The 27,643-nt window shown below is 33.9% G+C and overlaps 3 protein-coding genes across 4 annotated transcripts; 1 reads left to right on the top strand and 2 right to left on the bottom strand.

The window, feature by feature from the left end:
• Positions 1-439: 439 nt before the first annotated feature.
• Positions 440-3,599, bottom strand: LOC133678748 (glutamine synthetase nodule isozyme). The gene is made up of 12 exons (XM_062101234.1): positions 3,410-3,599; positions 2,893-2,932; positions 2,704-2,807; positions 2,547-2,595; positions 2,344-2,450; positions 2,110-2,197; positions 1,803-1,931; positions 1,612-1,686; positions 1,452-1,505; positions 1,295-1,332; positions 1,008-1,167; positions 440-919 (listed from the first exon to the last, which is right to left on the bottom strand). Exons 1-12 carry the CDS (start codon positions 3,481-3,483, stop codon positions 767-769), a joined length of 1,071 nt encoding a protein of 356 aa, XP_061957218.1. The 5' UTR covers positions 3,484-3,599; the 3' UTR covers positions 440-766.
• A 4,787-nt stretch (positions 3,600-8,386) lies between these two features.
• On the bottom strand, positions 8,387-15,065 carry LOC133678639 (long chain base biosynthesis protein 1-like). Of its 2 annotated transcripts, XR_009836011.1 has the most exons (14): positions 14,884-15,065; positions 14,399-14,635; positions 14,191-14,285; positions 13,441-13,532; positions 13,103-13,196; positions 12,934-13,006; positions 12,713-12,845; positions 12,040-12,214; positions 10,837-10,977; positions 10,668-10,763; positions 10,367-10,508; positions 9,494-9,621; positions 9,087-9,397; positions 8,387-8,801 (listed from the first exon to the last, which is right to left on the bottom strand). XR_009836011.1 is itself a non-coding variant. In XM_062101039.1 (13 exons), exons 2-13 carry the CDS (start codon positions 14,511-14,513, stop codon positions 9,224-9,226), a joined length of 1,458 nt encoding a protein of 485 aa, XP_061957023.1. In that variant the 5' UTR covers positions 14,514-14,635; positions 14,884-15,065; the 3' UTR covers positions 8,883-9,223. The 2 variants fall into 2 exon arrangements, 1 of the variants encoding a protein (XP_061957023.1); XM_062101039.1 differs by lacking the exon at positions 8,387-8,801 and having other exon boundaries at positions 8,883-9,397.
• A 1,698-nt stretch (positions 15,066-16,763) lies between these two features.
• On the top strand, positions 16,764-21,422 carry LOC133677915 (NF-X1-type zinc finger protein NFXL1-like). The gene is made up of 2 exons (XM_062100054.1): positions 16,764-20,447; positions 21,031-21,422. Exon 1 carries the CDS (start codon positions 17,064-17,066, stop codon positions 20,400-20,402), a length of 3,339 nt encoding a protein of 1,112 aa, XP_061956038.1. The 5' UTR covers positions 16,764-17,063; the 3' UTR covers positions 20,403-20,447; positions 21,031-21,422.
• The last annotated feature ends 6,221 nt before the right edge of the window (positions 21,423-27,643 follow it).

The following is a 27,643-nucleotide window of genomic DNA, read 5'->3' as shown; positions in this document are numbered from 1 at the left end:
ACTATTAACAAGGAAAAGCTAATAAATAAATAAATATTGTTGAAAAACAAACAAGGCCCGACCAAAGCGGTGCGGTTTGCTTTTCAATGGAATATATTTGCTGGTGGGTGAAAACATAAAAAAATGAACCGAAGTAATTTCTTGATTGGAGAGCTCTAAAATTATCCGTCACGTGGGGTTGGCAATTGTTTAATATTTTTTTTATTTAAAAACATATTAAAATAATATTTTTTTATTTTTTAAAATATATTTTTACATTAATACATCAAAACCATTTAAAAATATAAAAAAATATAATTAAAAAAATAAATTAAATTCAGGGATAAGTTAGAAATAATTAAATTTGTATGATTGGTTAAAAACTACGCATAAATTTTTATTTTATTTTTTAATTTTTAATGTAAAAAAAACGAAGAAGAAATACTTGTTTCCAGCTCTATTTCACAATATAATGGACGGAGGGGGAGCTTGATTCATTCGTTTCAAGGAAAAAACAACACACTACATTCAGGAAATGGACAACGAAGAGGCAATTCTTCGTTGCACTCTTATTGTTTCCAATAATAATCTGCTGCCCTCATATGCTTACTAATTTTATTTTCATTCAATTACGGGGAAAACGAAGAGGCAATTCTTATACCAAGATAATAATACCATGGGAATACCAAGTTCTAACTAGGCAGAGAGCTTATCAAGGCTTCCTCAAGCAAAGACAAGGGCCAACAATCACAATAATCAACCAGAGAACAAGTACGGCGGTGATCTCTTATGGTTTCCAGAGAATGGTCGTGTCTGCAATCATGGAGGTGACAACATAAGGATCCATATTGGAAGCAGGCCTTCTGTCTTCGAAGTAACCTTTCCCAGCTTTCTCTGTATCCCTGCCAACTCTTACTGAAGCTCCACGATTCGCCACACCCTATTCAACGAAGGTGACAGAGCGATTGAGTAATTGAATTTTGAAAGATGAGTGCTGCAAATAATCCACAATGAAGAAAAATTCTTACCCAAGAGAAGGTGTTGATGTCAGCTGTTTCATGGCGACCAGTCAGACGACGCTCATTGCCTTCTCCGTAAGCAGCAATGTGTTCCTTGTGCCTCAATTTAAGATTTCCAATGGCCTTCTTGATAACTTCAAACCCTCCATCATTTCTCATGGACTTGGTACTGAAATAAACACGGCAAGCTTTTATTAGATACTGTATTGAAATGTGAGGAAAAAAGTAGCAGAAAAAGTCCTTCGCTTTGGTTTGTTTTTCACTGCAGTGCCAAGGTAATATTCACAACCAATTACCTGTAGTTTGTGTGGGCACCAGCTCCATTCCAGTCTCCCTGGCAAGACAAGGCACTCAACAAAGTTAAGAAGACGTGCAAATGCTTTTAGCAGTAAGATGTTTAATCCTCTATTTTTGCATCAGAAAAGAAAAAAGTTTTCAGATACAAAATCTAACCGCGATGGGTTTTGGGTCAAAGGAAACGACCACTCCAGCAATTTCTGTGATCCTCTGTTGTCATAAAACCACACAGCATCAGTAACAGCATATTTGGTTTCAACTTCATATTTATTAGCATGAACACAGTGCAGATCGTTGAAAAGAAAGCTCAAAATACCTCAAGAATGTAACGGGCAACCCACAACTCATCTCCAGCTGAGATGCCAACAGAAGGGCCAACTTGGAATTCCCACTGTTTAAGCAAGAAATTTCATGTGTTCAGAAAATAAGCTACAGCTATAGACGGGAGTACAAATAATGTAAGCTAGCTTGGACAGCTCAAAAGAATCAAGTAAAATCTGTATTTACTTGGCCAGGCATCACTTCCCCGTTGATGCCAGAAATGTTGATTCCAGCATAAAGGCATGCCTTATAGTGGGAGTCAACAACATCACGGCCGAATGCCTTATCAGCACCAGCACCACAGTAGTAAGGACCCTGATATAACAAGCAAATAATTCAATTCACATTAATTGAAGACAAATCCCTTGAGATTAAGAAATTAGGATATGGTGTTTCGTACGAATTAAAGATAAAAAAGGTTAAATAATGGTTAATAAAATAGAATTAAGGGTAACGTAAATCAAACTAAAAAAAGAAAGAAAGAAATTAATACCTGAGGTCCAGGATAACCACCAACAGGCCAACCAATTGGCCATTTTAAATCTTTTTGCAACAAGGTGTACTCTTGCTCTATACCATACCTACGTGTTTATATTAAAATATTTCAAAATAATTATAATAGAATCCACAAAACCTTAAAAAGAGAAGAAGAATATTCTTAATTTAATAAGAAAAGGTGAATATCTGAAAATAACTTTAGTAAACAAAGACATAGATAGAGAGATACCAGGGCTCCTCAGCAACAACATCTGGATGGCTGAAAATTTTTGCTGCATTGTATCTCTTGTTAGTTGGGATTGGCTCTCCTGCTGGAGTGTAAGCATCACACATCACCTATATATATTTGAAGTCATCAAAAGAATTAATTTCTTAAAACTCCATTAATGAATGAATCAGACAAATTGACTAGAATAAGTGAAAGGGACTTACTAGGATGTTGTTGCCCCTCCTAAATGGGTCCTTGAATATTGCTTGTGGGCTATTTTCATGACATCACAACAAAAGTAAATCCATGCACCAGAAGGACAAGTGCCATTAAAACACAAGGGGGAGGGGGGAAAGGGGGAGAGAGGGGGAGAGAGAGTACTATAAGATGACTTCACTGTCTTCTCCGGGAGCTTGGCCGGTGCTTGAACCGTCATAGTTCCACTTTGGAAGCTTATGAGGATCACTCACTACCCCATTAAGTGTCTGTTTCATGTAAATCAACAAACTTTCACAAGAAAACAACTAAAAGGATCGTAATAGAAACATGAACAGAGAAAATATTGGTTACCCTGGCTTTGCTTCTAAGATCCATACCAGATCCACCGATCCTGCAACATAAGTGACATATCAAGATCAAAACTTCGAAAAAACATCAAAACACAGAGCACCCATTAAAGAGGGTGATATAAGCACTTGAGGGATCAAGTTCTTAGATTAAGCAAAACAAAAAAGTTCCCATTAATGATAGAAATGAAAGAATCCAAAAGAAAGAGCAAAATGAAAACTTTTAGATGCAGTCATAAAGAGAAGGAGAAAAACAGAGGACTTGGAAATAACACTGTTTGCAAAACATTGAAGTACAACAAGAGAGATCAAAACTCATTGGATTAATTAAGTGACGCAAAAACAAGAGTTCCATAATCAACTAAAGAATTTCAGCGATCCCCAACAAAGGAGCAAAAAGGCAAACGCAGAAAGAGGAGACAACAGAGGACTGAGAAAAGATATCATATGCAGTCAAACGAAATGGATAAAAGACAGAGAAGAGAGACTGTAAAAAGAGAGAAAGTGGAACTGATTGATACCATATGTATTCTGCAATGATCTTCTCAGTAGTATCAGAGAGGTTCAAGTTGATGAGATCAGACAAGAGAGACATGTTTGCAGCAAGAAGAAGGATAAACAAAGAGCTCGACGCCTCGACTGTGAAGGCGTTTTACTTTCGAGACTGCTCTGTATAGGGAGGCTGTAAGAAGGTACAGCTGAAGAAGAAGTAATCGTATTTATAGAAAGGATTTTGGTGATGGAAAAAAAAAACAAATTCTGATTGGTATTTGAAACTATAAGATAGTTTTTTTTTTATTTATCAAATATTTATTGATTTATTTTTTCTTATTTTCCCGTTTCTTTAAGTCCGTTATTTAAAAAATTAATTCGTACTCCTTTTATTTTAATAATGGCAAGATATCTTCAAGCCATTTTAAGTCCCTATATATGAAGAGAGCCTATAGAGAATTTAGATAAGTAATTATAAAGTTTAAATAATTTAATGATATGAGCTTGTAATTTCAAGAATTCAGTGATAATTAAGAAGATTTGGTACAAAAATTTTGATGTTTAAAAAACAATTTAGATTGATACATGATAAAAAAAAATAGTAAAAGTTGTATTAAGATTAAAAAATAAAAACAACTTGACATGATAAGGGTGTGTTTGTTTACGTTGTCACAACTATGTTTTATAAAAAAATTAATTTTTTTATTTTAATTTTTTTTATATTTTTAAATCGTTTTAATATATTAAAAATAAATTAAAAAATATTATTTTAATTAAAATTAATTTAAAAAACAACTATTATCACAAAATCTTACACTACAAAAACATTTATCAAATAATTAACTTTCAAAACAATAGTGCAAGTTAGGTGAAGAAGACATCATTTTAGCGGTCTCTAAAAAAAAGAAAACTTATTTTTTTAGTATTAACAAATTTATTTGAGATTTTGATATTCTTCTAAAGTAATAGGAAATTTGAATATTAAAAAAAAACAAATAAAATAAAATATTTTATTAAAACTCAATTATTGAAAATAAAAAAACGTAAGAATTGGAGTGGTGGTGGTTAGGTCAATTGTAAACGGTAGGTAATGACTGGAACATGGGTTTGTCTTCCTGACACCAAACCTTAAAGCATCCATTTTTGTTTTCTTAATAGTATTTTTTAAAATGTAAATTAAAAAGTCCATAAAGCAAGATGAAGATATTTTATAATAAAAAACATACATTTTACTATATTTATTAAGTTTATTTATTTAAATAAATAAATAATAAATTGACATACTAAAAAATATATGATTTAAAAGATAAACACAAATAAAACTAACTAAATAAATTCAAGCTATAAAAAATATTATGCAATGCCGAACACATCAGCAATATAATTTAAAAATAAATATTTTTTATTTTAAAAAATAAAATTCATTTGTATATAAAAAAATATAGATGAATTATAATAATATTTTAAAAAATAAAATAGAAATATAACAACTAAAAAAACTTATATTAAAAAAATATGTGCAAAAATTGTGATTTAAGTAAAGAGACTGAAATAAACTCATAAAAAAACTTGATGATAATCACAAAACCAATACTAAGAAAAAAAACTAATGCGGAACAATAAGATTGTATGAAGCTAAATTCTCAACAAATTAAATGTCGAAAGATGAAATAAAAAAATAATTACAAAAAAGGATTAAAAAAAGATAAGGGCGAGAAAAAACATTAATTAGAGGGATAAAAATTTTTAAATGGAGGGTTTAATTGAATTGAAGAATAATTTTAATAAAAAAAAAACAAAAAATAAGGATTAAATTGAAAAAAAAACAACAGAAAATTTGATTGAATGATGAAATTGAAAGAAAAAAAACTTCAACAAAAATGCTAAGGATAAAATTAGAAATTTAAAAAATGAGGACCGAAATGAAAAATCAAGCACATGAAAAAATTGCAATTGAATGACCAAATTGAAAAGAATAAATTTTTTTATAAATGAAAAGGGAACGAAATAAGAATTTAATAGAATGAGGATTGAAATTGAAAAATAAGAAACAAAAAGGACAATGGTGTACATTATTTGTCAAAAGAGAGATAAGAAGGGAAAAAAATCAAACAACCACCGATAATAATCTAACCAACCTCCGATGTCACATGCCACTATAAATGAAAAAGAACTAAACGAGGCATCTAAGGAGACTATAAAAAGTCAATTATGTTTACCAGGTGACATCACATGTGCTGTCTGAATAATGCTGACATCATCCACACACCGAGGCAAGTTGAGTATGCTTTAGTAGCTTTAAGTATTATAAAATTTAAAAAATATAAAAAATATCAAAATACTCTCTAGGACCCTGACAATTACACAAAATACCCATATAAAAGTATAAAAATATTCTTATCCAAAAATACCCTAAAATACTAAGTTTATGTTTTGCCTCTCTCAAAGTTGAAGATGTAAATGCATTTTATATTAAAATTTAAAAATCATAAAACACTCTTATCTAGCAGCACAATAATATTTAAACTTTAGGAGCAAATATATATTTTTATTATTCAAGAGCTTATGCAAAATCAAGAAAGCTCTTAGTTTATTTACTTTGGGATAAAATAATATTTTTCCTGTGAAAAAAAAAAGATATGAATACCTAACAGGCTTAATTTTTTTTTGGATCAAAAGACATAAAGATAATTTTACTGCAGCTGAAGATATATTTTACTGTAGATTGGATGCCATATAGTTTTTTAGGTAATACTTATCTATGATCTCTTTTATATATACATGATTATGAATCTTTGTATTCATTAAAAATATGTTAAATATTTGACTTGGTATAATATATGTTTTCCATCATAATAAAAAAATGAGAGTGGCAAAATAAACACTTTTTTCTTTTTTTGAATAGAAATTTGTTGTTGTTGTTGTTCTAACAATCCAAAAAAATAAATAAAAATAAAGCCTTTGAAAAAACCTAACAATGCACATTCGAAGAAGCTTTCATGGGCATAAATTAATTTTTTTATTACTATATATATTCAAACTATTTTCTTGGATCTTTTTTCTACAAGTCAACCCAAATTTAGCAAAAACCAATTTCTCACCTATAAAGATGGTTATGGTTTGAGTGTATTGGAAGACTTTATGGTTGTGTAAGACAACTCAATTTCTCTCTCTTTTTTTTTTAATTGATACAAACCACTCAAATTTGATCGTCACTATTTATCCATTTTTAGTCCTCAAATGCATAATCTTATCCCTGTTCTTCCGTACAACTGGCTGCTTGAAGACTTTATTACCTCAGCCAAAGCATACGCCTTGCCGGTTGGTAATGGGGTAATAATTGTTTTTTAAATAATGTTATGCTGAAATATATATTAATAATATTTTTTTTATATTTTTAAAATTATTTTTAATATTAACATATTAAAATGATTCAAAATGTACAAACCATATTAAATTTTAATAAAATAAATAAATAAATTTTTTGAGAAAATCAAGACGACGAAACAAGCTCTGCCTCCTGAGTATTAATTTTAAAAAAAATCTTTGAAAAAAAGGTTTTCATAATAAAATATAGTTTGGGTTACAACCGAGCAGCAAGTTAATTTATAATTAGTCGGAAAGTAATGTGTGAATGCTATTAAGAGTTAAATTAAATAGAAAATAAAAACAAAAGTTGAAAGCGATCACAACCGAAGTAATTAAAAGATCAATGATCAAAATAAAAAAGATAATAAAGTTTTAACAATATAATTCATTCAATGAGGGGTCTATTTGAAGAGAAAATTAGAATTTAGGGTAAAATGGGTCAAAATAGCACAAAGAGACAAGGACTAAAATAGAAAAATGGCAAAAGTTGAGAACCAAATCAAAGTAAATTAGGGGGTCTAATTGAAAGAAATTCAAAGTTAAAAGTCCAATTGGTTTTCAAATTATAATCTTTATGAAAATACTTTGAAATTTACATATCAATGATTTCATTTTAATAATAATAATAATAAGACTTAAATGAATACAATCATTAAAAATTGTAGCCTAATCCTAAGACAAGGAAAATGAATTACAATTAAAAATGGTTATTAACTAAATTTGCAAAGTTCTTAGCAATGATTATGTTGAGAACATACCATTGAACTGAAGGAAGATAAGGCAGGCATCGAAAATAAATTTCGTGCTATTCGTTTTTCAGAAAATAAATTTCGTGCTAATTGTTGTTCATAGATCTGTCCTAGCAATAGTCTCTTGAATGTTGTTCTAAGTATATCATCTCGTGAATCAGTAAACAAACAAATAAAGGAAAATAACAAGTGTACTTAGGAAAGTAAAGCTGGTTTTTGCAGATGCAGAGGTTGCTTCTTTTTGCTAAATTTTCCTTTCTCTACCTGGTGATGCTTACGACCATCTGTTCTTACATCACTGTCATAAAACTACCAGTATCTGTTCTTACAGTGCTACAAAGAACATTGGAAACTATAAAAATGTTATTTCTTATTTGAATATTTTTTCGTAGCTGTAAAGGGAATATATAGTTTTGCATAACATCTTCTTCCCATCAATATTTTTTATTTATTTATCCAATAATAAGTGAGATCTTCTGTACTATATTGTGCAGCAACGAAAACTATCCTAATTATTTTAAATAGAATAATCAAAACTAAGTCTCATTTCTGAACAATTTTAAAAATAAATTCGCATGGTTGATTGTGCTATCAAATAGACACTTTATCGTCTCCATTAGAAGAGATCGGGATCGAGCTCGGAAGCAAACATGCTTTCGAAAGGGGTTCTTGGTGCTCCTAATGTCCTGAGCATGATTAAAGACAACAAAGCAGCTCAAGAGGTCCGAGCCCTGAAAAGAGTTCTCCGGTATGCTTTCAAATGATTCTGCTCGAGCATGCTATGGAACCGAGCACGTGGAGGTTGCACATGAAGAATACATTGCTACACTAACGCTTCTCATCACAGATAAGCTGAAATACCAACAAGGCGAAAGTTTGCCCACTTGGTTAAATCGATGAAAGATTCTAGGGGCACTGCTCTTATATATTTTTTGTCCATGCACGTTTCAGGAGAGCAATTGGCGCTGCATTCTGCCATTGCTGCAGTCCTTCGATTTCCTCTGACAGATTTTGAGGATATACGTGCAATAAAAAGAGTTCCCGTCCTCAAGTTTAAAATTGTATCTTGTTCAACCAATTCGATAATGGTTAGGGCCTCAGACTAGTAACAAGCTATGTTCTCTACTGAAATGGTTTACTCTCTTTTTCTGAAATTTTCCAACTTTATTGTATATCCTGTTAACATGCTAGGGCCATTCTTGGTTTCGAGGCATAGAAGAAACCGGTATATGTCTCTGATAATAATGAAGCAAACGAAGCTCCGATGACCCAAGCAATAACAGGTTTAAATGAGGATCCAGACCTGTGAATATAAATGGTGGCGACAACGTCAGATATGTGCTCTCATTAATTAATGAGAAATAAAAGAATATGGAACCAAAAATGGAGCACATAACACTAATATTCTAAAACCCTTGCTCGGAACAATAAATACAATCTGATAGTGTTGCAATCAACAGATCGTCGTCAACCTCGTTAACAGTGGAATCAATTCTATGACAAATCATGCAGATTTGTTAAATCTAAGACAAAAATATAACTCAAAATAATCACAAGAGATTTCCATAAACTATCAACATCCACCAACCTCTCTCACTAAAAGTCTTCCTTGGCCTGGACCTGAAGAGTATTTGATGGATGAAAGCCACGTGAAAAATCTGATGCAGTCCAGTAAGGCCATTGAGGGAAAAGAAAAGAGGGATCGGTCTGATGTACAGCACTCAATCATTGATTCATCAGCACCAATGCTGCAACCCTCTTCAAGGATTCACATACCTTGAGCAGATCAGAATCTGAATGAGCGGCAGATACAAACAATCTGATTCCCACAGGCAAACGACATTTATCAAGTGTTGATCTCTTTGTGGTTACAACAAATACAGAGTCTTCCTTCAATGCCTGAAAAATTCACAACGGTGGAGACACATAATAAGAGCAAGATAGAACAACCTAACTGTAATTAAAATGGAACCATATAACTCATTCATTCCTTACCCGATCAGCCATAGCTTCAAGGAGTTTAAGGTCATCTTTAGTGGAACCTGTGGACTTTTCTAGGTTGAGAAAAACAATAGGCGATTTAGGATTGCTGCTTATAGAGAGACCCTGTATGTTGGACAATCCTGCAATCACCAAATTAAATTTATAAATAGGAAAATTTGTGCAAGCCGTGCAAAACTGATAACATATATCGTAAGACAAAAAATGTGATTCTGACAACATGATCTCTAGCTCCAAACAAAACCTGACATTCTTGAACCAAACACCAGCATTAGACAATTTCTCAAAACAAAACCTGATCAACAAAACCTGATCGGTTCTCCAGGAGATGGCCTATATGCTGCCTAGATTGTAAGCATGAGCTTCTAACTTTGACTTCCATAAAATTTCATATTACAAATGAATTATATTCATCATAAAGAGATATGCGGCAATTATACAAGTCTATACTGGACAATACCTCTAACTCACTCAACCATAGGAAAAGCAAGTGAAGTTGCAATAAATAAGCAGGACCAAAATATATAATCACTTTTTCTCAAACTTCAGTTCAGCTTGATCATGATCAAAAGTGGTCCAACTAATCATATTCTTACACCAACTCATAGTATTATGATGAATTGGGATATGATATTTGGTCTCAGTATCAGTGGTTGAAGTAATTGACATGTTACAAGAGGACTGACTCGGAGGGCTCAATTGTTCCTGAGAAAAATATTCTGAGGCCAGAAAAGACTAATAGAAAGTGAATACAAAGACAGATGCTGTTGCCACTTGTCCAACAAAGAAAGAAAGAATAGTAACACATCAATTCACACAAAAAGGAAGACATAAGAATGGCAGCAGTGTAATGCAATCAGAATCAACCTTTCCACAAGATGGCAATGTTTTCTTTCAATTTTTCTATTAAAGCAGGATTATCCTCCAGAACATCGATAGCAGTAATTGCAGCGCTTGCAAGATATGGTGGAAGAGAAGCAGAAAACACATATCCAGAACTGCTAAGTCGCTGCCAGAGATCAACAAATAATAAACATTAACACTTTAGAATTGGAAGAGTAATAATTATAATTACCACTACCACTTGCTAATACAATGATACTAGAGAACCTGACTATTAATCCAAATTCAATAAAACGATCAAGTTATCAGACACATATTTCCTTACTTGATGATCGACGACTCTGGAACTTCCAGTGCAGAATCCTCCTTCAGTGGCTAATGCATGGCCCATATCTGCAGTAACAATATCTATCTTCTCAATCTGCAAGACCACACAACCATAGATCAGAGAGTTTGAGCCAGTAGCAATGAAGAAATGAATCTTTAAAACATACCGGCACCCCATGGTATTCAGTAAGACCTTTCCCAGACCTGCCAAGCACACCAAATGAGTTGCTCTCATCCAACAAAACACGGAAGAGATATTTCTCCTTCAATCTGATGATCTCATTTAAAGGGGCTATTTGGCCAGAGTTCTACAGATTCAGAACAAAAGAATTAATATCCCAGTCAAGCAAAATTCAGTGGTAGAGCAAATAGATAACTACTAGTAACCTCAAGAAATAAATGCAGTTACTAAATTAAAACATTCAAAGCATAATCATTTTTCAAGAAACTACATGCATCAGCAATCAAGTCCACTGAATCCAAAAAAGTCAGAAGAGAGAGGAAAACACTACATTCTCCCATATGGTCTATACTAGCATTGTCAGCTTCAAAATACAGACTCCCAGAAGAAAAGAAAAAAGAAAAAAGAAAAAGAAAAAGCAAAACCATGCAATCCTCTTTCTTGCTTAATGAAAACGAAGAACAAAGTGAAAGGAACTCCCAGGCTCTGCAATTCATGTTTAAGCGTCAGAGTTATATCTACAAAGTAGCTGCAATATCATGATATGGGATTCCAATGATACACAACCATCCAACTCTTCCTCATACAGGAGAGTGCGAGTGACCTGTACAGTAAATCTACTGCTTCTTGATATGGTGAGGCAGATATTAGAAATTAAGGCTCAATCTGAACTCTAATTAATGCAGCCAAAACCAAGTATTTGATCAGGGTGGTTTAACTCAATATATCGTAGGCACGTATCACTATGTGCAACATAAAAAATGTTTGGTATGATATACCCGGTAATGATTTATAATGTTCCACCATCATTCACTAGAAAATTCAATTCAGCCATTCTGCCGAGGACATTTCCACCTTTCTTAATGGTGATCATGAATGTGTTCTGGGTAGCTAAAACAGAGTCATGCTATCCCATTTTCATCCATGCATATTATGATGATGCTGACATCTCAGTAGAACAGGAAGAGCACTTGTTGCATAACAATCAGAAAAAAAAAGTAAATATCAAGATTCAAAACACAATGGCGGTCACTGGGTTGAGTAAAATCAAGAAATCCAAAATCATGATTTGGTTTTCTTGTGATGATCAAAGGCGATACTCTTTTGGTGCAGGCATTTACAAGTTTTTCTTTAAGTTTTGCTTAACAAATATGTGTATTTGATATGCATGCAGAGCAGAACAAGATACCTGGTACACAGCTTCAACTACAATATAGCGTCGCAACTCCTTGGCCCGCTTGTTCTCTACTGTAATTTTCTCCAAAGCATTTCGTAGAGATTCCATGTCATTGTGCTTGAAATACACAATGGTGCTTCTGGAAAGATACAGGCCATTCTGTATTCCCCAATGGACTCCCTCATCCCTAATGGAAAATAATACAAGTACAATTTTTATATAGCCATATATATTCATACTTCCACTCAACAATTTTAACAGAAGGTTTCACAAATGAACCAAAAATTGTAAAATACTTGGATAACTATGCCACAAATAACTACCGCAATCAGATACATGCATATTACAAATCAAAGAAAAATGCACAATCAAGGATGAGAAGACTGAGATATCGTTGGGTCATCTATTAGACAAGCATCACTGGTCAAAATCATTTAGCCTAGCTTAATAAATTCTTAAAGTTACAAGGAACTCAAAGCAATTACCAATGATGTTTATAATCATTTAAAATGATAATCAAACTAACATCACTAACATTTCAAGGGGATGGACTAGATGAAAAGAATGAACTTGAGAAAATATGAAAGATTTTCATGGAGTTCAATTACTTGTGTTAACCAACTGATTTCTACGATGCAGCCACATGGGTAAAACAAATCTTAACAGTTAGGACTACCATACTTACACAACAATTATGTCTCCTTTTTTGCAAAAACATGGAATTGTACTGAACATAGTGGAAAGTCCATATGAATAGATAATTGAATCTGGAGTTCCCAGAAACTTGGCTATTCTGGCCTCACAATCAAGGTGGACATCTAAGAAAAAGAAAACTTGTCAGAAGGCAAACATTTAAGATAAAAAAGGAAATAATCTTCAACCTGCTTTGTTTAAATTGAGTCTCACCAATTGTTCCATAGAACCCACGAGGACCACAGGAACCAACACCATATTTTTCCAAGGCCGAGGTACTTGAATCCTGAGTTTTTTTTTTAAAAAACTTGGTTATACATTTTCTAATTTGTGGAAAATATAATCATAAATGGTAAAGAAAAAGTGGAACAAATTTTCTCACAATTTGTTTCTCGTGCCCTGTTAGACCAAGATAATTAGCTGAAGCAAAGTTTACAACATCTTTGCCATTGATTATGGTATGTGGCCCAGCAGCACTGCAATAAAAAGTAGCTCATGAAATTACTGTAGAGAACCATTCAGATATGTCTTCAGAGCGAAGTCATAGTTAGAGCATCAAAGTAGCAACTTCTTCGAGGGGATGCAAGAGACCATTAATTCAATAACTGAAAATAATTGTTTTTCAATACAACAGAGGGAGGGTATGATAATACATGAAAACACAAGGATACTTTTGACAAGAATCAAACAAATGTGTAGAGACAAGAGAAGTATGCTCACCTTTCCAATACTGGTGGCTCATATCGCATCTCCTCTGTAATAGGAGGAATAAGGGATTCTGGAACCCATTCATCACATAGCTCGTCTATTTCCTACAAAAAACACACACTTTTCAGTAATATTATGTTGGCACAGCTTCACACTTCAGAATGGATTCTCAAAACTATAATTTATATATCCAACAAGCTAAACCAGTAAAAAGCACAATTTCATCTGGAAAGCAATATGATGTCACAATAAATCTTAGAATCAGTCTTAAGGAAAAATAAAATAAAATAACGTGGAAGCACTACATCTAGCAGTTTAAAAGGATACATAGAACATGGAAGTCCCTTTGGGCTATCAAGCAATATGCAAGGATATTGAGGACATATATTGACGAATTGATATCTAATAACAGTTTTGTATTCCCGTGTGAGAAGCAGAGCCAAGAAACTTCAGCATATGAAGGCATATGGAACTCTTTTCCATAAAACTAGGACAAAAACTCAAAATCTGATTTTTCAACCTAATGCATTTGCCTGTGGCTCCACAAGAAGGAGAAAAGAAACAAAAATATAGCTAACTCTCAATGCTCAATGCCCTAAGTACAAACATTCCACATGTATTCATCTATCTTTATTTATATGTATGATTTATCATCCTGACAAGATACAAAACTACTAAACAGCACAAGGCACATAATGAAAGAAGGCAATTTCTTTCAACTAAGGTACAATAAGAGACAAAAAAAGAAGAAGCCACACTAACCTTCTTTGTTAAGGGCCGCTTAGGATGCTTATAACTTTTCTGGGAAAGAAGAAAAAGAATGACCACTAAAAGAAGAACCTCCACAAAAAGATGCCCTTTAACAAAGAACAAAAGCCAATATAAACATCCGTTAATTAAAAAATTACGAGGTACAATGACACAATCAAACTACCAACATCCACCAGTTTTGGAAGAGATAAAAATCTACCTCCAATATGAACACCAAAAACAACAGCTCTCGCAGATGGAAAATCCAAAGCCGATGTCACCCTCTCCAAAGTGCTATCCAGTAATTGCAAAACATTTGAAGCCATGGTATCCATTGTATGAAATTTCAGATCGGACAAGCTTTTCAACAATAAGCCAAACACAATTCTGATGATTACTCGTACAAAACAACCATGCAATGCAATTTGTGGATAGCTGTTATCCCCTGTTGGTTTCTCTGGAAACACATCAAGGCACACAAGCAAACAAGAAAAAGAAAGCAGAATTAAGCAATACCCAATTGAAAAGAATCAAACTTTTCCAAATCAAGGCTTCAAAAGATCAAATCTTTAGATCATTTAAATTCTGTGTTTTATTTATCTCTCATAGATATCAATAAAAAAGAACTACATAGAAAGGAAGGAAGCGGACATAACAGATGTCTGTTCTCGATCTGTTCTAATTATGATTCTGTATTACACATACCTTGATAGATTGAGGCTGTAACGAGAAGACAAGATGAAAGTGAATTTTGAGCTTCTTTGGTCAGTATTGAAGTCCTGTCTTCCTTTTTTTTTTTTTTTTCGGTGTACAGTTTCTATTTTGAATGGAGATTTTGAGATTGAAGGGTCAACTTTCGATGCCTATAGTCATCGATCATTCTCCACGAAATATCCACGAACGCACCCCATCTACCACAATTAAATAATAATAATAATAATAATGATGATGATGATAATTTTAAGGTTGAAGAAAAAAAAAGCAATGAGTATAACATTGTATTATAATTACTTCCACCCTGTTTTTGAAAACATCACACTTGACTAAAATAATTCATAAATTAGCACATTAAAAAAATAAAAAAATAGCACAACTTAAAAAATTGTATTATTCCCGGTAGTGCAATTTAATTGATTGTTGTACTAGTAATATAAAAACAAACAAACAAATAAATAAATTGTAAGGATTACACTATTAAAAAAGAGCGCAACTATTAATTGTTTTTTGAAAATTACACCGGTAAAGTAGAGCAACCTGTTGAGTTACACTAGTAATACAATAAGCTCTTTAATTTTATTTTAATTCAACTAGTTTGTACATTATATATATATATATATATATATATATATATCATCTAACCTTTATTATTCTTCTAATTTTATTTTAATCGTACTACTTTGTAAATTATAAAAAAAATTATTTGTGTAATGATAACGTTAAGTCCATTTAGAATTGATGATGATTATTTTTCAAGATATTTTTTATTTAAAAATATATTAAAATAATATTTTTTTATTTTTTAAAATTTATGAAAATTATGAAAACATAGAAAAAATAATTTGAAAGAAAGTGAAAATAAAAAAATTAATTTTTTTATATATTTGTAAAATATAAGAATAAATAAATTTATTTTTTAATAAAAAAAATATGATTATTATTAATACGATCATAGTACTATTGCTATGCCACCATCAACTTTTAAAGCACTACACGTCATCTTTCGTACTCCCACCAATCTAATTTGGCTATTTTTGTTTTTAATAGCATCCAAAATCCAAAAGTAAATAAAAACTTGTTTTGTAAAATGTTACTGGATTATCTTAACCCATGGTCCCACGATATCAAATGTAAACCCCAAACCATTCACTTCTCGGCGACAAAATTATAAATTATTATGCTAATAATTTTTTTTAAAGTATTATTTATTTAAGAATATATTAAAATAATATATATTTTTATTTTATAAAATTTATTTTTGATATCAGCATATTAAAAATAATTAAAAATAAAAAAATAAAAAAATCCAATTTTTTCTAAAAATATTTTTAAAACACAAAGTATTTTATGATATTGTGTTGCATTAATATTTTTGAAAATGTATTTTTACTTAAAAATATATTAAAATTATAAAAAAAACACTATAAAATATTAATTTAATATTATTTTAAAACAAATAAATTTCTAAAAAATATCCAAAAACAAGTTATTACATTTCTTCCAAACGGGTTAAAAGAGATAGACCGACCGACCGACCTTCTAGTTTTGTTTTATTTTATTTTATTTGGGCTGATGAGAGAGACAGTTCCTCCATTAACAGGATCACCATAGCTTTATAACATGCTTCACATCTTATTTTTCGGAATTCACATGTAGCCGGCCCATTAATAAGTCCAGGCCCATTATAAGGCCCATTATCAGGCCCAGTATCAGAACCAGATGCCCATTAAGTAACCAGCAAGGAAACTCTTCCGTCCATCGAATTTGAATGGGGTGGATGGAGTATTCCCCAAGCTCACACGTGCGAGTATTGAACAGCCACAGGCTACACGATCTACTCAAGCATCTATAAAAGCCAATCACAGATATTTGATTAAACGGGTGGCTCGAGTAGGTTTCCTCTTTCTACACAAATTGAATCCATTTCTCTCTCTCTCAAAGAATCGATCAAACCTTCCATCATCTACGATTACAATCTCTCCCTTTTTCCATAATTTCTTCCATTGAAATCAGTTCTTTAATTTTGATTTTCCCCCTAAATTCACCTAGGGTTTATCCGTTTAATTTCTTCTTTTTGAACGGAAATTTAATAAGTTAGGGTTTATTTGGTGGTGGTGGATACAAGCAGTAGTAGTGGAGGAGGGGGGTTGTTGTTGATATCAGAGAATATGAGCTTCCAGCCCAGAAATGACGGGGGAGATAATAATAATGGTAGCAGGTCCAGATTCCCGACCCGACAAACGTGGGTTCCCAGAGGATCTAATCCTTCTCTTCCGCTGAATGGGGATGTAAACCCAAACCCAAACCCAAACCCAAACCCAAACCCACCTTCGAGTTTCAGCTCTAGAAACAATGGAAATGGTGGGCATTCTAGCCATGGGACTGGAGTAGCTGATTATAGGTATAAGGGTGGTGTGAATGCACCTAGAGGTGGTCAAATGGGTCGGGGGAAGGAGAGGGGGGTGGAGACTCGGGAAGTGAAGGACCCGAATTTGCCGCAACTTGCGCAAGAAATTCAGGAGAAGCTTGTGAAGAGTACGGTTGAGTGTATGATTTGTTATGATATGGTTCGGAGGTCTGCGCCTATTTGGTCTTGTTCGAGTTGTTTCTCGATTTTTCACTTGAATTGTATCAAGAAATGGGCTCGTGCGCCGACGTCTGTTGATTTGATTGCGGAGAAGAATCAAGGTTTTAATTGGCGGTGTCCGGGATGTCAATCTGTGCAGCTTACGTCGTTGAAGGATATTCGGTATGTTTGCTTTTGTGGAAAGAGGACGGATCCGCCTTCGGATTTGTATTTGACTCCGCATTCATGTGGGGAACCGTGTGGAAAACAGCTTGAGAAGGAGGTTCCTGGTGCTGATGGGAGTAGGGAGGGTCTTTGTCCGCACAATTGTGTCTTGCAGTGTCACCCTGGGCCATGTCCTCCTTGTAAGGCCTTTGCTCCACCAAGTCTGTGTCCTTGTGGGAAGAAAAGAATCACAACAAGATGTGCTGATCGGAAGTCCGTTCTTACCTGTGGGCAACGATGTGATAAGCTTCTGGAATGTTGGCGTCATCGATGTGAGCAGATTTGCCATGTTGGTCCCTGCAATCCTTGTCAGGTATTGATTAATGCTTCATGTTTCTGCAAGAAGAACACGGAGGTTATTCTATGTGGGGATATGGCAGTGAAGGGAGAAGTGAAAGCTGAAGATGGTGTTTTTTCTTGCAACTCAACATGTGGAAAGGTTCTGGGTTGTGGAAATCATATTTGTGGTGAAACTTGTCATCCAGGTGATTGCGGGGATTGTGAGTTTATGCCTGGCAGGGTCAAGTCATGCTATTGTGGAAAAACAAGTTTGCAGGAGGAAAGAAATAGTTGTTTGGATCCAATTCCAACGTGTGCACAAATATGTGGCAAATCCCTTCCTTGCGGGATGCACCCATGTAAAGAGGTGTGCCATTCAGGGGATTGTGCTCCTTGTTTGGTTTCTGTCACCCAAAAATGCCGCTGCGGATCAACCTCCCGAACTGTGGAGTGTTACAAAACTACTTCAGAGAATGAAAAATTCCTGTGTGACAAGCCTTGTGGTCGAAAGAAGAACTGTGGAAGGCATAGGTGCAGCGAGCGATGCTGCCCTCTTTCCAACTCGAACAATCAGTTCTCTGGGGATTGGGATCCACATTTTTGTCAAATGGCTTGTGGGAAGAAGTTAAGGTGTGGACAACACTCTTGTGAATCACTGTGTCACAGTGGCCATTGTCCTCCTTGTCTTGAAACAATTTTCACTGATTTGACATGTGCATGTGGGAGAACTTCCATCCCTCCTCCATTGCCGTGCGGCACGCCTCCCCCTTCATGTCAGCTCCCATGCTCAGTTCCTCAGCCATGTGGCCATCCAGCTTCTCATAGCTGCCACTTCGGAGACTGCCCACCTTGTTCGGTGCCTGTAGCTAAAGAGTGTGTTGGTGGGCATGTGATTCTGGGGAACATACCCTGCGGGTCAAGGGATATCAGATGCAACAAACTCTGTGGGAAGACCAGGCAATGTGGTTTGCATGCATGTGGAAGAACTTGTCATTCACCGCCTTGTGATACCTCACCTGGAACTGAAACTGGCTCAAGAGCTTCTTGTGGGCAGACATGCGGTGCCCCTAGGAGAGATTGCCGGCATACTTGCACTGCACTTTGTCATCCTTATGCTCCTTGTCCTGATGTCAGATGTGAGTTCCCTGTCACAATTACTTGCTCTTGTGGCAGGATGACAGCATCTGTTCCTTGTGATGCTGGAGGGAACACTGGTGGTTATAATGATACTATTTTAGAAGCATCCATTCTCCACAAGTTGCCAGCGCCTCTTCAACCAGTGGAATCATCTGGAAAGAAGATTCCTCTTGGCCAGAGAAAGTTTATGTGTGATGATGAATGTGCCAAGTTTGAGCGGAAAAGGGTTCTTGCAGATGCTTTTGATATCAACCCTCCAAATTTGGAAGCTCTTCATTTTGGTGAGAATTCTTCCGTGACAGAGTTGATTGGTGATCTGTACAGGCGCGATCCAAAATGGGTGCTTGCTGTGGAGGAGAGGTGCAAATATTTGGTTCTTAGCAAGAGCAGAGGAACCACAAGTGGTCTTAAGATTCATGTTTTCTGCCCAATGCTGAAGGATAAAAGAGATGCAGTTAGGCTAATTGCTGAGAGGTGGAAGGTTGCAATTTATTCTGCTGGTTGGGAGCCAAAGCGTTTTATTGTAATCCATGCTACACCAAAATCCAAAACCCCATCTCGTGTGATTGGCATTAAGGGTGCGACAACTTTAAGTGCCTCCCATCCACCAGTTTTTGATGCTCTCGTAGACATGGATCCCAGGCTTGTTGTTTCTTTTCTAGATTTGCCGAGGGAGGCGGATATAAGCTCACTGGTCCTTAGGTTTGGTGGGGAATGCGAACTAGTTTGGTTGAATGATAAGAATGCCCTGGCTGTATTCAATGATCCTGCTCGAGCAGCAACCGCTATGAGGAGGTTGGATCATGGATCAGTATATTATGGAGCTGCGGTGGTTCCTCAAAATAGCGGTGCATCCATGGGATCACCAGCTACCAATGCCTGGGGAACGGCAGGCATTGCAAAGGAAGGGATGATCACAGCTCTGAAGGGAACTTCGTGGAAGAAAGCTGTAGTGCAGGAGTCTGGTTGGAGGGGAGATTCATGGGGTGATGAAGAGTGGTCTGGTGGTGGTTCTGCAGATGTTCAGGCTTCTGCATGGAAAGGGAAAGAACATCCAATCTCCACTTCAATTAACCGATGGAGTGTACTGGACTCTGATAAGGCTGACAGTTCATCTGCTGCCTCTGTCAGGATCGAGGATCCTGCAAAACGAGTTGCAGAAATTCTTTCCAGTTCAGTTTTGGAATCAAATGTAAGCACTTCGAATATATCAGTGCAAACTGCAATGCAACCTGGAGGGGTTTCAAGTGAAGAAGATTTATCTGAGGTGGTGGATGACTGGGAGAAGGCCTATGATTGAGAACATGCGTGTGGAGTCATCTGATTTTTTGAACATGCTTCCAGGGTATCTTTTGGTCTATACCTATTTCACTTTAAACATTTTGGCGTTTGCAGGAGTATTTTACCCGTTATTTTTATGAATAGCTATATCATCCACCCCTATTGATGCTTGATGGTGGGTGTTTCTTCTTCTTCCTTTTTTTTTTTTTTTTCCGGCTCTCTACTTGAAATCCCATTAATTTCGGCGGAGACTGGAGAGAGCATGCATCTTTGCTGTATGGGAGAATACTTGTTACTGTAGAACTTTGTCAAAGAATCTAGGAAAAAAACATCGCTGCCTCATCAGCGGGTTTTGTTGATATATTTTTGAGAAAGGCATTCTATGTGTACAGAGAAAAACTGAGATTTCGCTACTTTTGATTCCAATGAAATATCTGCTCTATTTTGGCATGACAGGTGTTTCTTCGTTTTCTTTTCAATGTTTTGATCCCAAAAACAATGTCTGAGCTTCAACTTATGGTTTGGTTGGTCTGGTCTGGTTTGTTTGCCTATGTTCAAGAACATGCAATTTTTTTTATTTTCATGCTGTCCCATTGTTCATCTTTGGCATGCTTGTGTCAACCTGTTAAGTTCTTGATGTTTTACAGGGATTAAAAGTTTTTGTTAAGAAACAGGAGTTACTGCTGTTTAGATGTCTCTCTAGCCAGAGAGATTTATCTTCTGGTTTATTGGCAAATACGATCAAGAAGGTCACAGCCCCCTCTGGTTCTATCCCTACTGTTTTTGCGTGCTTGGAACGTCCTGCTTGCTCTCTTTTTCAAATGGAATACTGATATCGCAACAGCTATGCAGTTCTCATGGTGATACAGCGTCCCCATTCTATTGAGGTCTGTTTCTTTCAACTTCATTGTTTATGAACCATTTTGTGTGGAGATAAAATGTATCCGTTTAATTGTATTGGGATTCTGAACAAGAGGCATCTTCTAAGTTTTGTTGCAAAACGAGATAAATTTAAGAATAACTATAATTTAATCCTTAATCTTCATATAGATTAGCTGATTATCTACTCATTATTTCCATTTGGCATCAATTCTGTGCATGTTGAGTGACAAGTGATGATGTTGCTGCATTTTAACTGCACTGCAATCCATCAGCATCTTAAAAGAAGTTAGTCGAAAGTCGGTGTAAATTGCGGTGTAAATTGCTGTAATGATCGATTATCTAATTGTACTTGAAGCGAACCTTGCTAAAACAACTAGAATATATATGTTCTTCACTATCTTGAGATCAACAGAAAGCAATTGGTTCAACTGAACTGTGTTGCATTTCCAATTGTTTAGAGGTCCGAAGGCAATCTAAAATGAGCATGAGATTTTGTTACTAGTACTATTTCCTCCTGCGTAAATCCCATTTTGAAATAAAAATGCTGGTACTTGGAACCAACAGGAGGAAGCTAGGAAACTCAATCTCTTGCAGGAACCGAATACTTTTTCCATGCATCTTATGCAATTTCTCAACTAGCTCTACCCAAGTATTGACAGGAAGAGATGTGCCCTAGCCTTTCACATACCTTAGCTGTTCCTTCGAGTAGCCAGCATAAACTTCTAATGCTTCGCTCCAATTAGACTTCTGGTGTGAGGTGCATGGTGCAACATACACTGCTTGATTGTGTCGTAATGCATTAGATGAAAAACTACATGTTGACAATCATTCATTGAATATAATTATTTTCTAAAGTAGAAAAAAAATGAAGAAAATTACTTAGTTATTGTCACAAGTGTAGAAAAATAAAGGGTTTCGGGTAGGGGTATTTTGTTATTTTTGTTTTTTATACACAATCGAATTACACATGTACCTTAGATCCAAGAAATCTAATTTATTAGGGTCAAGGGTATTATGGTCTTTCAACCATGATTTTTTGTTAATTATTAGTTTGGTTAAAGGTAGTTACGTAATTGATCATTAAAATAATACTTTTAATTTGAAAAATCTGTTAGTGTGTTGAAGCTGCCGTCACACTTTGGACGGCATGTACGTGATGACTCTAGGTGCTTAAAAATAAGCTCTCATCGTTGCATGTTATTCCTCGTCATCTTCTCTTTTATTTAGATTGGCATATGATGTCCAGATGTTACCGATTTATCACCAATGACTCTTTCCTTCATTTCTCTCTCCTAACTCGATAAATACACAATGGTCCTTGTTGTTATTGGTATTTCAGATTCAGTCTTTTTGGTTTTGATTTCTGTATTTTTTTCATTTTCTCTTTTGTTAAAGTTTTGTTGTTTTTAATTTAACCCTTGCTTTTTAATTTGTATAGATAATGTTTATCAATTCGATCATTCTACTTTTAATTTCTTATTTTTATCCTTTGCCCTTTTGTCAAAGTTTTTATGGCTTTAAATTTTATCCTTTATAGTTTTTGTTTTTTGAATGATAATAATGATTTCAATTTGGTCCATTTTCTTTTGATTTTTTATTGTTTTTCTTACCCATGTTGTCAAAGTCAAACCGAGTGAGATTGACTTGACATGACTCAGTTGACTTGGTCGATATATAGGCAAGCCGAGCAACTAACAAAAAAATTATAAGGATGAAATTGAGGAAAAAAAATGATGAAAGTGATAGAAAAAACCTCTCGCTACATCTTCTTGCCTAACTTAGGTTTAAAATTTAAAAACATGAGAGTTGTCCTAACTTGATTAGTCCAAAGAAAATCTAGTTGACGAGTGAAAAAATCCGAGGAAAAATTGAAGGAAAAAGAATAAAATTAACAAAACAACCTTTAACTTGATTCTTTATCTGGTATGAGTTTAAAATTAAATCATGTGAAAGTTGTTCTGACATGATTCAGTCAACTTGGCTAATTCAAAGACAACTTGAACTTGGCTAATTCAAAGACAACTTGAATGTGTGTTAAAAAAAATATGAGTATGAAATTAAAAAAAAAAAGGAAAAAATTGAAAGAAAAAAAAGACAAAAATGGAAAGAAAAAAAGAAGATGCTGAATTGAAAAAAAAAAACCTTCATTGTTTATGTCATAGACCCTTTGTTTTCTACATTTTCTCCATTTTGACCTGCACCCACTCTCCCTATGAAAAAAAATAGAAGAAAACCATTGCCCCATGATTGAAGGAAGGAAACTCCTCTGATACATCCTTTTCATACCAGCATAACCAGAGGAGGGAAGCTCTCTGATTTTTATCATTAGTATCACTGTAAGAGCCCGTGGTCTTCTCTGTTTAGCTAGAGACCCATGGCCTCTTCCATCATCTTTCCTGGCATAACTCCCACAGGAAACAGGATACAAAAATGGATAGTCCTCTTCCATCTTTGAGCTGAAGACCGTCCCTCTCTCCCTCTCATTTTTTTTCTTAGAACTTCTACTCCCTTTCTTCCTCTCGGGACCAGCAGCAGCCAAGACCCAGTACCACCCGTGAGCCACCATCACTAATAACAGCCTCCTTCACCTCTTTCACCCGTGACAGCCCCTCCCCACATCCGGCCAGGACAACTCCATCTTCCACCCATGACAGCCACCATAAAACAACCCTCAAACATCCACAAAAAATCCCCGAAATCAGCCCAGAAACAGCCCACAAAACCACCTCTAGACATCTGTGAAAACTCCAACCAAAACACCTTGAAACAGACCCCAAACCAGACAAAGCTTTGCCACTAAAACACCATCCAAACAACCACTTTCCATACCAGAATAATCCAGTTCCAAGTCACCACAAGACAGCCATCAAATCATCACAAAATTGCGCTACAAACAGTAGCAGTAGGAACCATCTACGTTGAAAAAAAAAAAAAAAACAGGAGGAGACATCAAACTCCAACATAGCAACCTCCCTTCACAGATATCCGTTTGCATTAGCAGTTTCAAACCTCATTGGATTTTCTTCCAGAAGGAGCAATAACACTTGGCAATAGTGAGAAAAGACAAACCCAGACTGAAAAATAAGGAGAAGACTAAAAGTTTAACATAGTAGAATATTCTCTGCAAGTGTCCGTATGGGACTGGAATCAAAGAGGGGATATAGTAGTTTCAGACCTGGTAGAAGTAACACCCTAAAGTTAGGAGAAGAAGTAGATCTAGACTGAAAAACAGGAAGAATACAGAAACTTAAACGTAGCAAAGCTCCATCTACAGGTATTCATTTGCTACACTGCCATTGAGGAATCAAAGAGGCACTAAGAATATGTTTGGTATTGCGGTAGCTGTTGTGGTTGTAGTTTTAAAAAAGTTATTTTATAAAAAGTATTTTTAGTTGAGGTTGGTTTGAAAAAATAGATGCTTGGTTAAAACTGTGTTTGAAATTGAAGTTTAAAAAAAAGTAGTTTAATGTGTTTGGGTAAAAATGTTTTTGAAATTGAGGTTATAAAATTATTTTTTAAAAAATATATTAATATTGATGGTTTAAAATTTAAATATTGTAAAATTAATTACTCTTATTACATCATGAAAAAAATAATACTTTATATAAAATATTTTTTATTATTCCATTAAACTATTTATAATTCCATTACGTCCAAAATTCATCCGATAAGAACTACAGTTTTCATAACTTTTTGAGCGTGTAATAAAATTAGATAAAATATTTTCAGATATAAAATTGATATTACTGTTCGCGTAAATTTAATTCACTCTATACTAGTTTTTCGAGAAAAAAATATTGTTCACATCGCGAATGAATTTAATTCTCTAAACTAGTTTTTTTTTTTAAAAAAAAAATTAATACAATTAACACACTTAAAAAAAAAGAAGAAAAAACCGCGAATAGTGCAAGTGAATTGCACTGTTCATGTGAACAGTGCAATTCACTCGTGAACAGCAGTGAATTGCACTGTCCGTAGGTTTCTACAGTGCATGCAAAGCAGGTTTTCGTTGCTTTTTCTTTCCAGCGTTTTAAACGCAAAAAACATGTGGACCCCATGCACAGTAAAGAACGGTCAATCATTTATCAAACGGCTGCGGACTGCGTTTTAAATAAAACACAGCCGCAGCCGTGTAGACAAACAGCCTCTAAATTTACAACCTCCAAAAGTAGCAGCATGTGGCCCCACGCACCAGCAACAACAATGGCACGGGAAACTTATGCGTCGTCGCTATTCTAGCAATTCCAGCATTTCTAGCAGCTCTAATCTATTTCCAAAGTTCTGGAAAATTCATTTTAAATCTTGGATTATTTAATGTGTTGTTTTTGATTGTTTTTGGTTTATGATAATAATGGTAAATATTTGTGATTGTAGGGTGTGTATGAGTTTAATTAGTAAAAATGGATGTGTGTGTGTTTGTATTTTTTTTGTTGACATGGTTAAAAACAAAAAAAAAATATTTTAACTTGCATCATAGGCGAGCTTTTTAAAAAAGGGAAGTATAAAAAATATCTCTAGTTAGCATAATTTAGTTCCTTTTTTAAATACCATGTTTAAATATAAAAAAACAAACAAATAACAAAAATCATTTTTGCATGTTGTAGCATTGTAAAAAAAGAAAAACTTGATTTTAGCATTTTTATTAAAAAAAATTTATTTTTGTTGCATGTAATTTGAGCTTGATAACAAGTTTATTAAACCCATTAAAAAGCTTTGCTCAATTAAAATGGTCATTAGGCTTACATACTAAAAAAAATAGAAGAATCAAAATCCATTACTTTCTATTTTTGAAAATAAATAATGATAAGGTTTTTTAATTAAATGGTCTTAAATCCACATATTTCATTAGAACTCAACTTAGAATTGTTTGAGTTAAGTGAATTCACGACGAATATCAATCTCGATATTTACTAATGTTAGAGTTAGAAATATTCATCTTAATATTTACTGATACTAGAGTCAGAAATATCAAACATGATATTTACTAACCCCAGATTTAGAAATATCCACCTTAATATTTACTAAAACCAAAATAAAAAATATTAATAGACAAAATCATTGATAACTTAGTACAACAACCTATAACAATTTAAAACAAAACTAATAATGCAATCTACCTAAGATAAGAAACTTTAGGAGTAATAGTATATTTTCTCTAATGTTATCAGTTCTTTTCCATAGAATCCCTAAAAACCAGTTAGGATTTTTAGTGATCATAATATTAGGTGATGACTCTATAAACAAGATTCTTTTTTCAAAAGAAATGAACACTAGAAATCATGTTCTCTTTTTCTTTTTTGTTTTTATGGATCATTGTGATGTTGGATGTGATAGTTGATATGAACATAAATTTCCATAAACTTTTTCAAATTTTTTTTAAAGTATAGTAGGGAAATGAATGGAACTTAAAGAATAGGAAAAAAAACTCTAGTAATTCAAAGGAACTTACCACTCAGTTCAAAGATTTAAACTCTAGGGTATTAGTCTATTGGTTAATAAAATAGGTTTTTTATCTTTATTTTTAGAGTTTAAACTTTGAGTTCATTATGTAAATTCTTTTATTAAATTCATTTAAATACCCAAACTGATGTAGAATATGAATATTTAATTTTTAATATCATCTAGTAAGAAAACTTAGTTTTGAAACTGATCTAAAAATATTTCTAATTATCATAAAAACATTGCAACGACAAGTTATCATCTTATTCTTGGTAATTATTATTACCATGATACCAAAAATCAATATACATGCAATGAATAATGTAGTTCCTTGAAGAAATTCGATGATAATTTTTTTTAAAAAATTAATCTTCCTATACATTTCCCTTTTTTATATTATTTTGGTTATTTTCCTTTTATATTAAGTCATGTAAAATAATAAATTAAGCTGTCGATGTTTTAAACTATTTTATAGAAAATCAGTTTACACGTCACAATATTAAATTTTACCTTCTAAAACTTGGGAAATTTTCTATTTTATAATAAATCATAAAAAACAATAAATGACGTTTAAGATCTTTTTGAAACAAAGGTAAATAATAAGGTTATATTCCCACTAAATTCAAACTTTACTTTCCTAGCATTTGGAATAAAATATTTTTGCTTCAATAAACTGAATACAATAATGCCTAATACATTTTCTTTGCTTCACTTTTCGATTGAAATTTTCATAAATAGATTTCCAAATTCCATTGCTTTCTTAAGTTTTAAGAAACAAACAAATTAGAAAACAAAAAAAGAGAAAAACCTCTCCCTCCCCCTTCCTTCCTTCGGTCTAGTATGTCCATTTCCCTTGTGAACAACTATCAAGCCCTCTTAAGGAACATGGTTCATCTACCCAATTATAAAAGTGAGTTAAGAGCATAGTTTTTAGATCCG

This window comes from Populus nigra, chromosome 18, assembly GCF_951802175.1.
Source record: "Populus nigra chromosome 18, ddPopNigr1.1, whole genome shotgun sequence".
NCBI lineage: Eukaryota > Viridiplantae > Streptophyta > Magnoliopsida > Malpighiales > Salicaceae > Populus > Populus nigra.
Note: the sequence above shows the minus strand (reverse complement) of the source record. Positions and strands in the feature narration are given on the sequence as shown.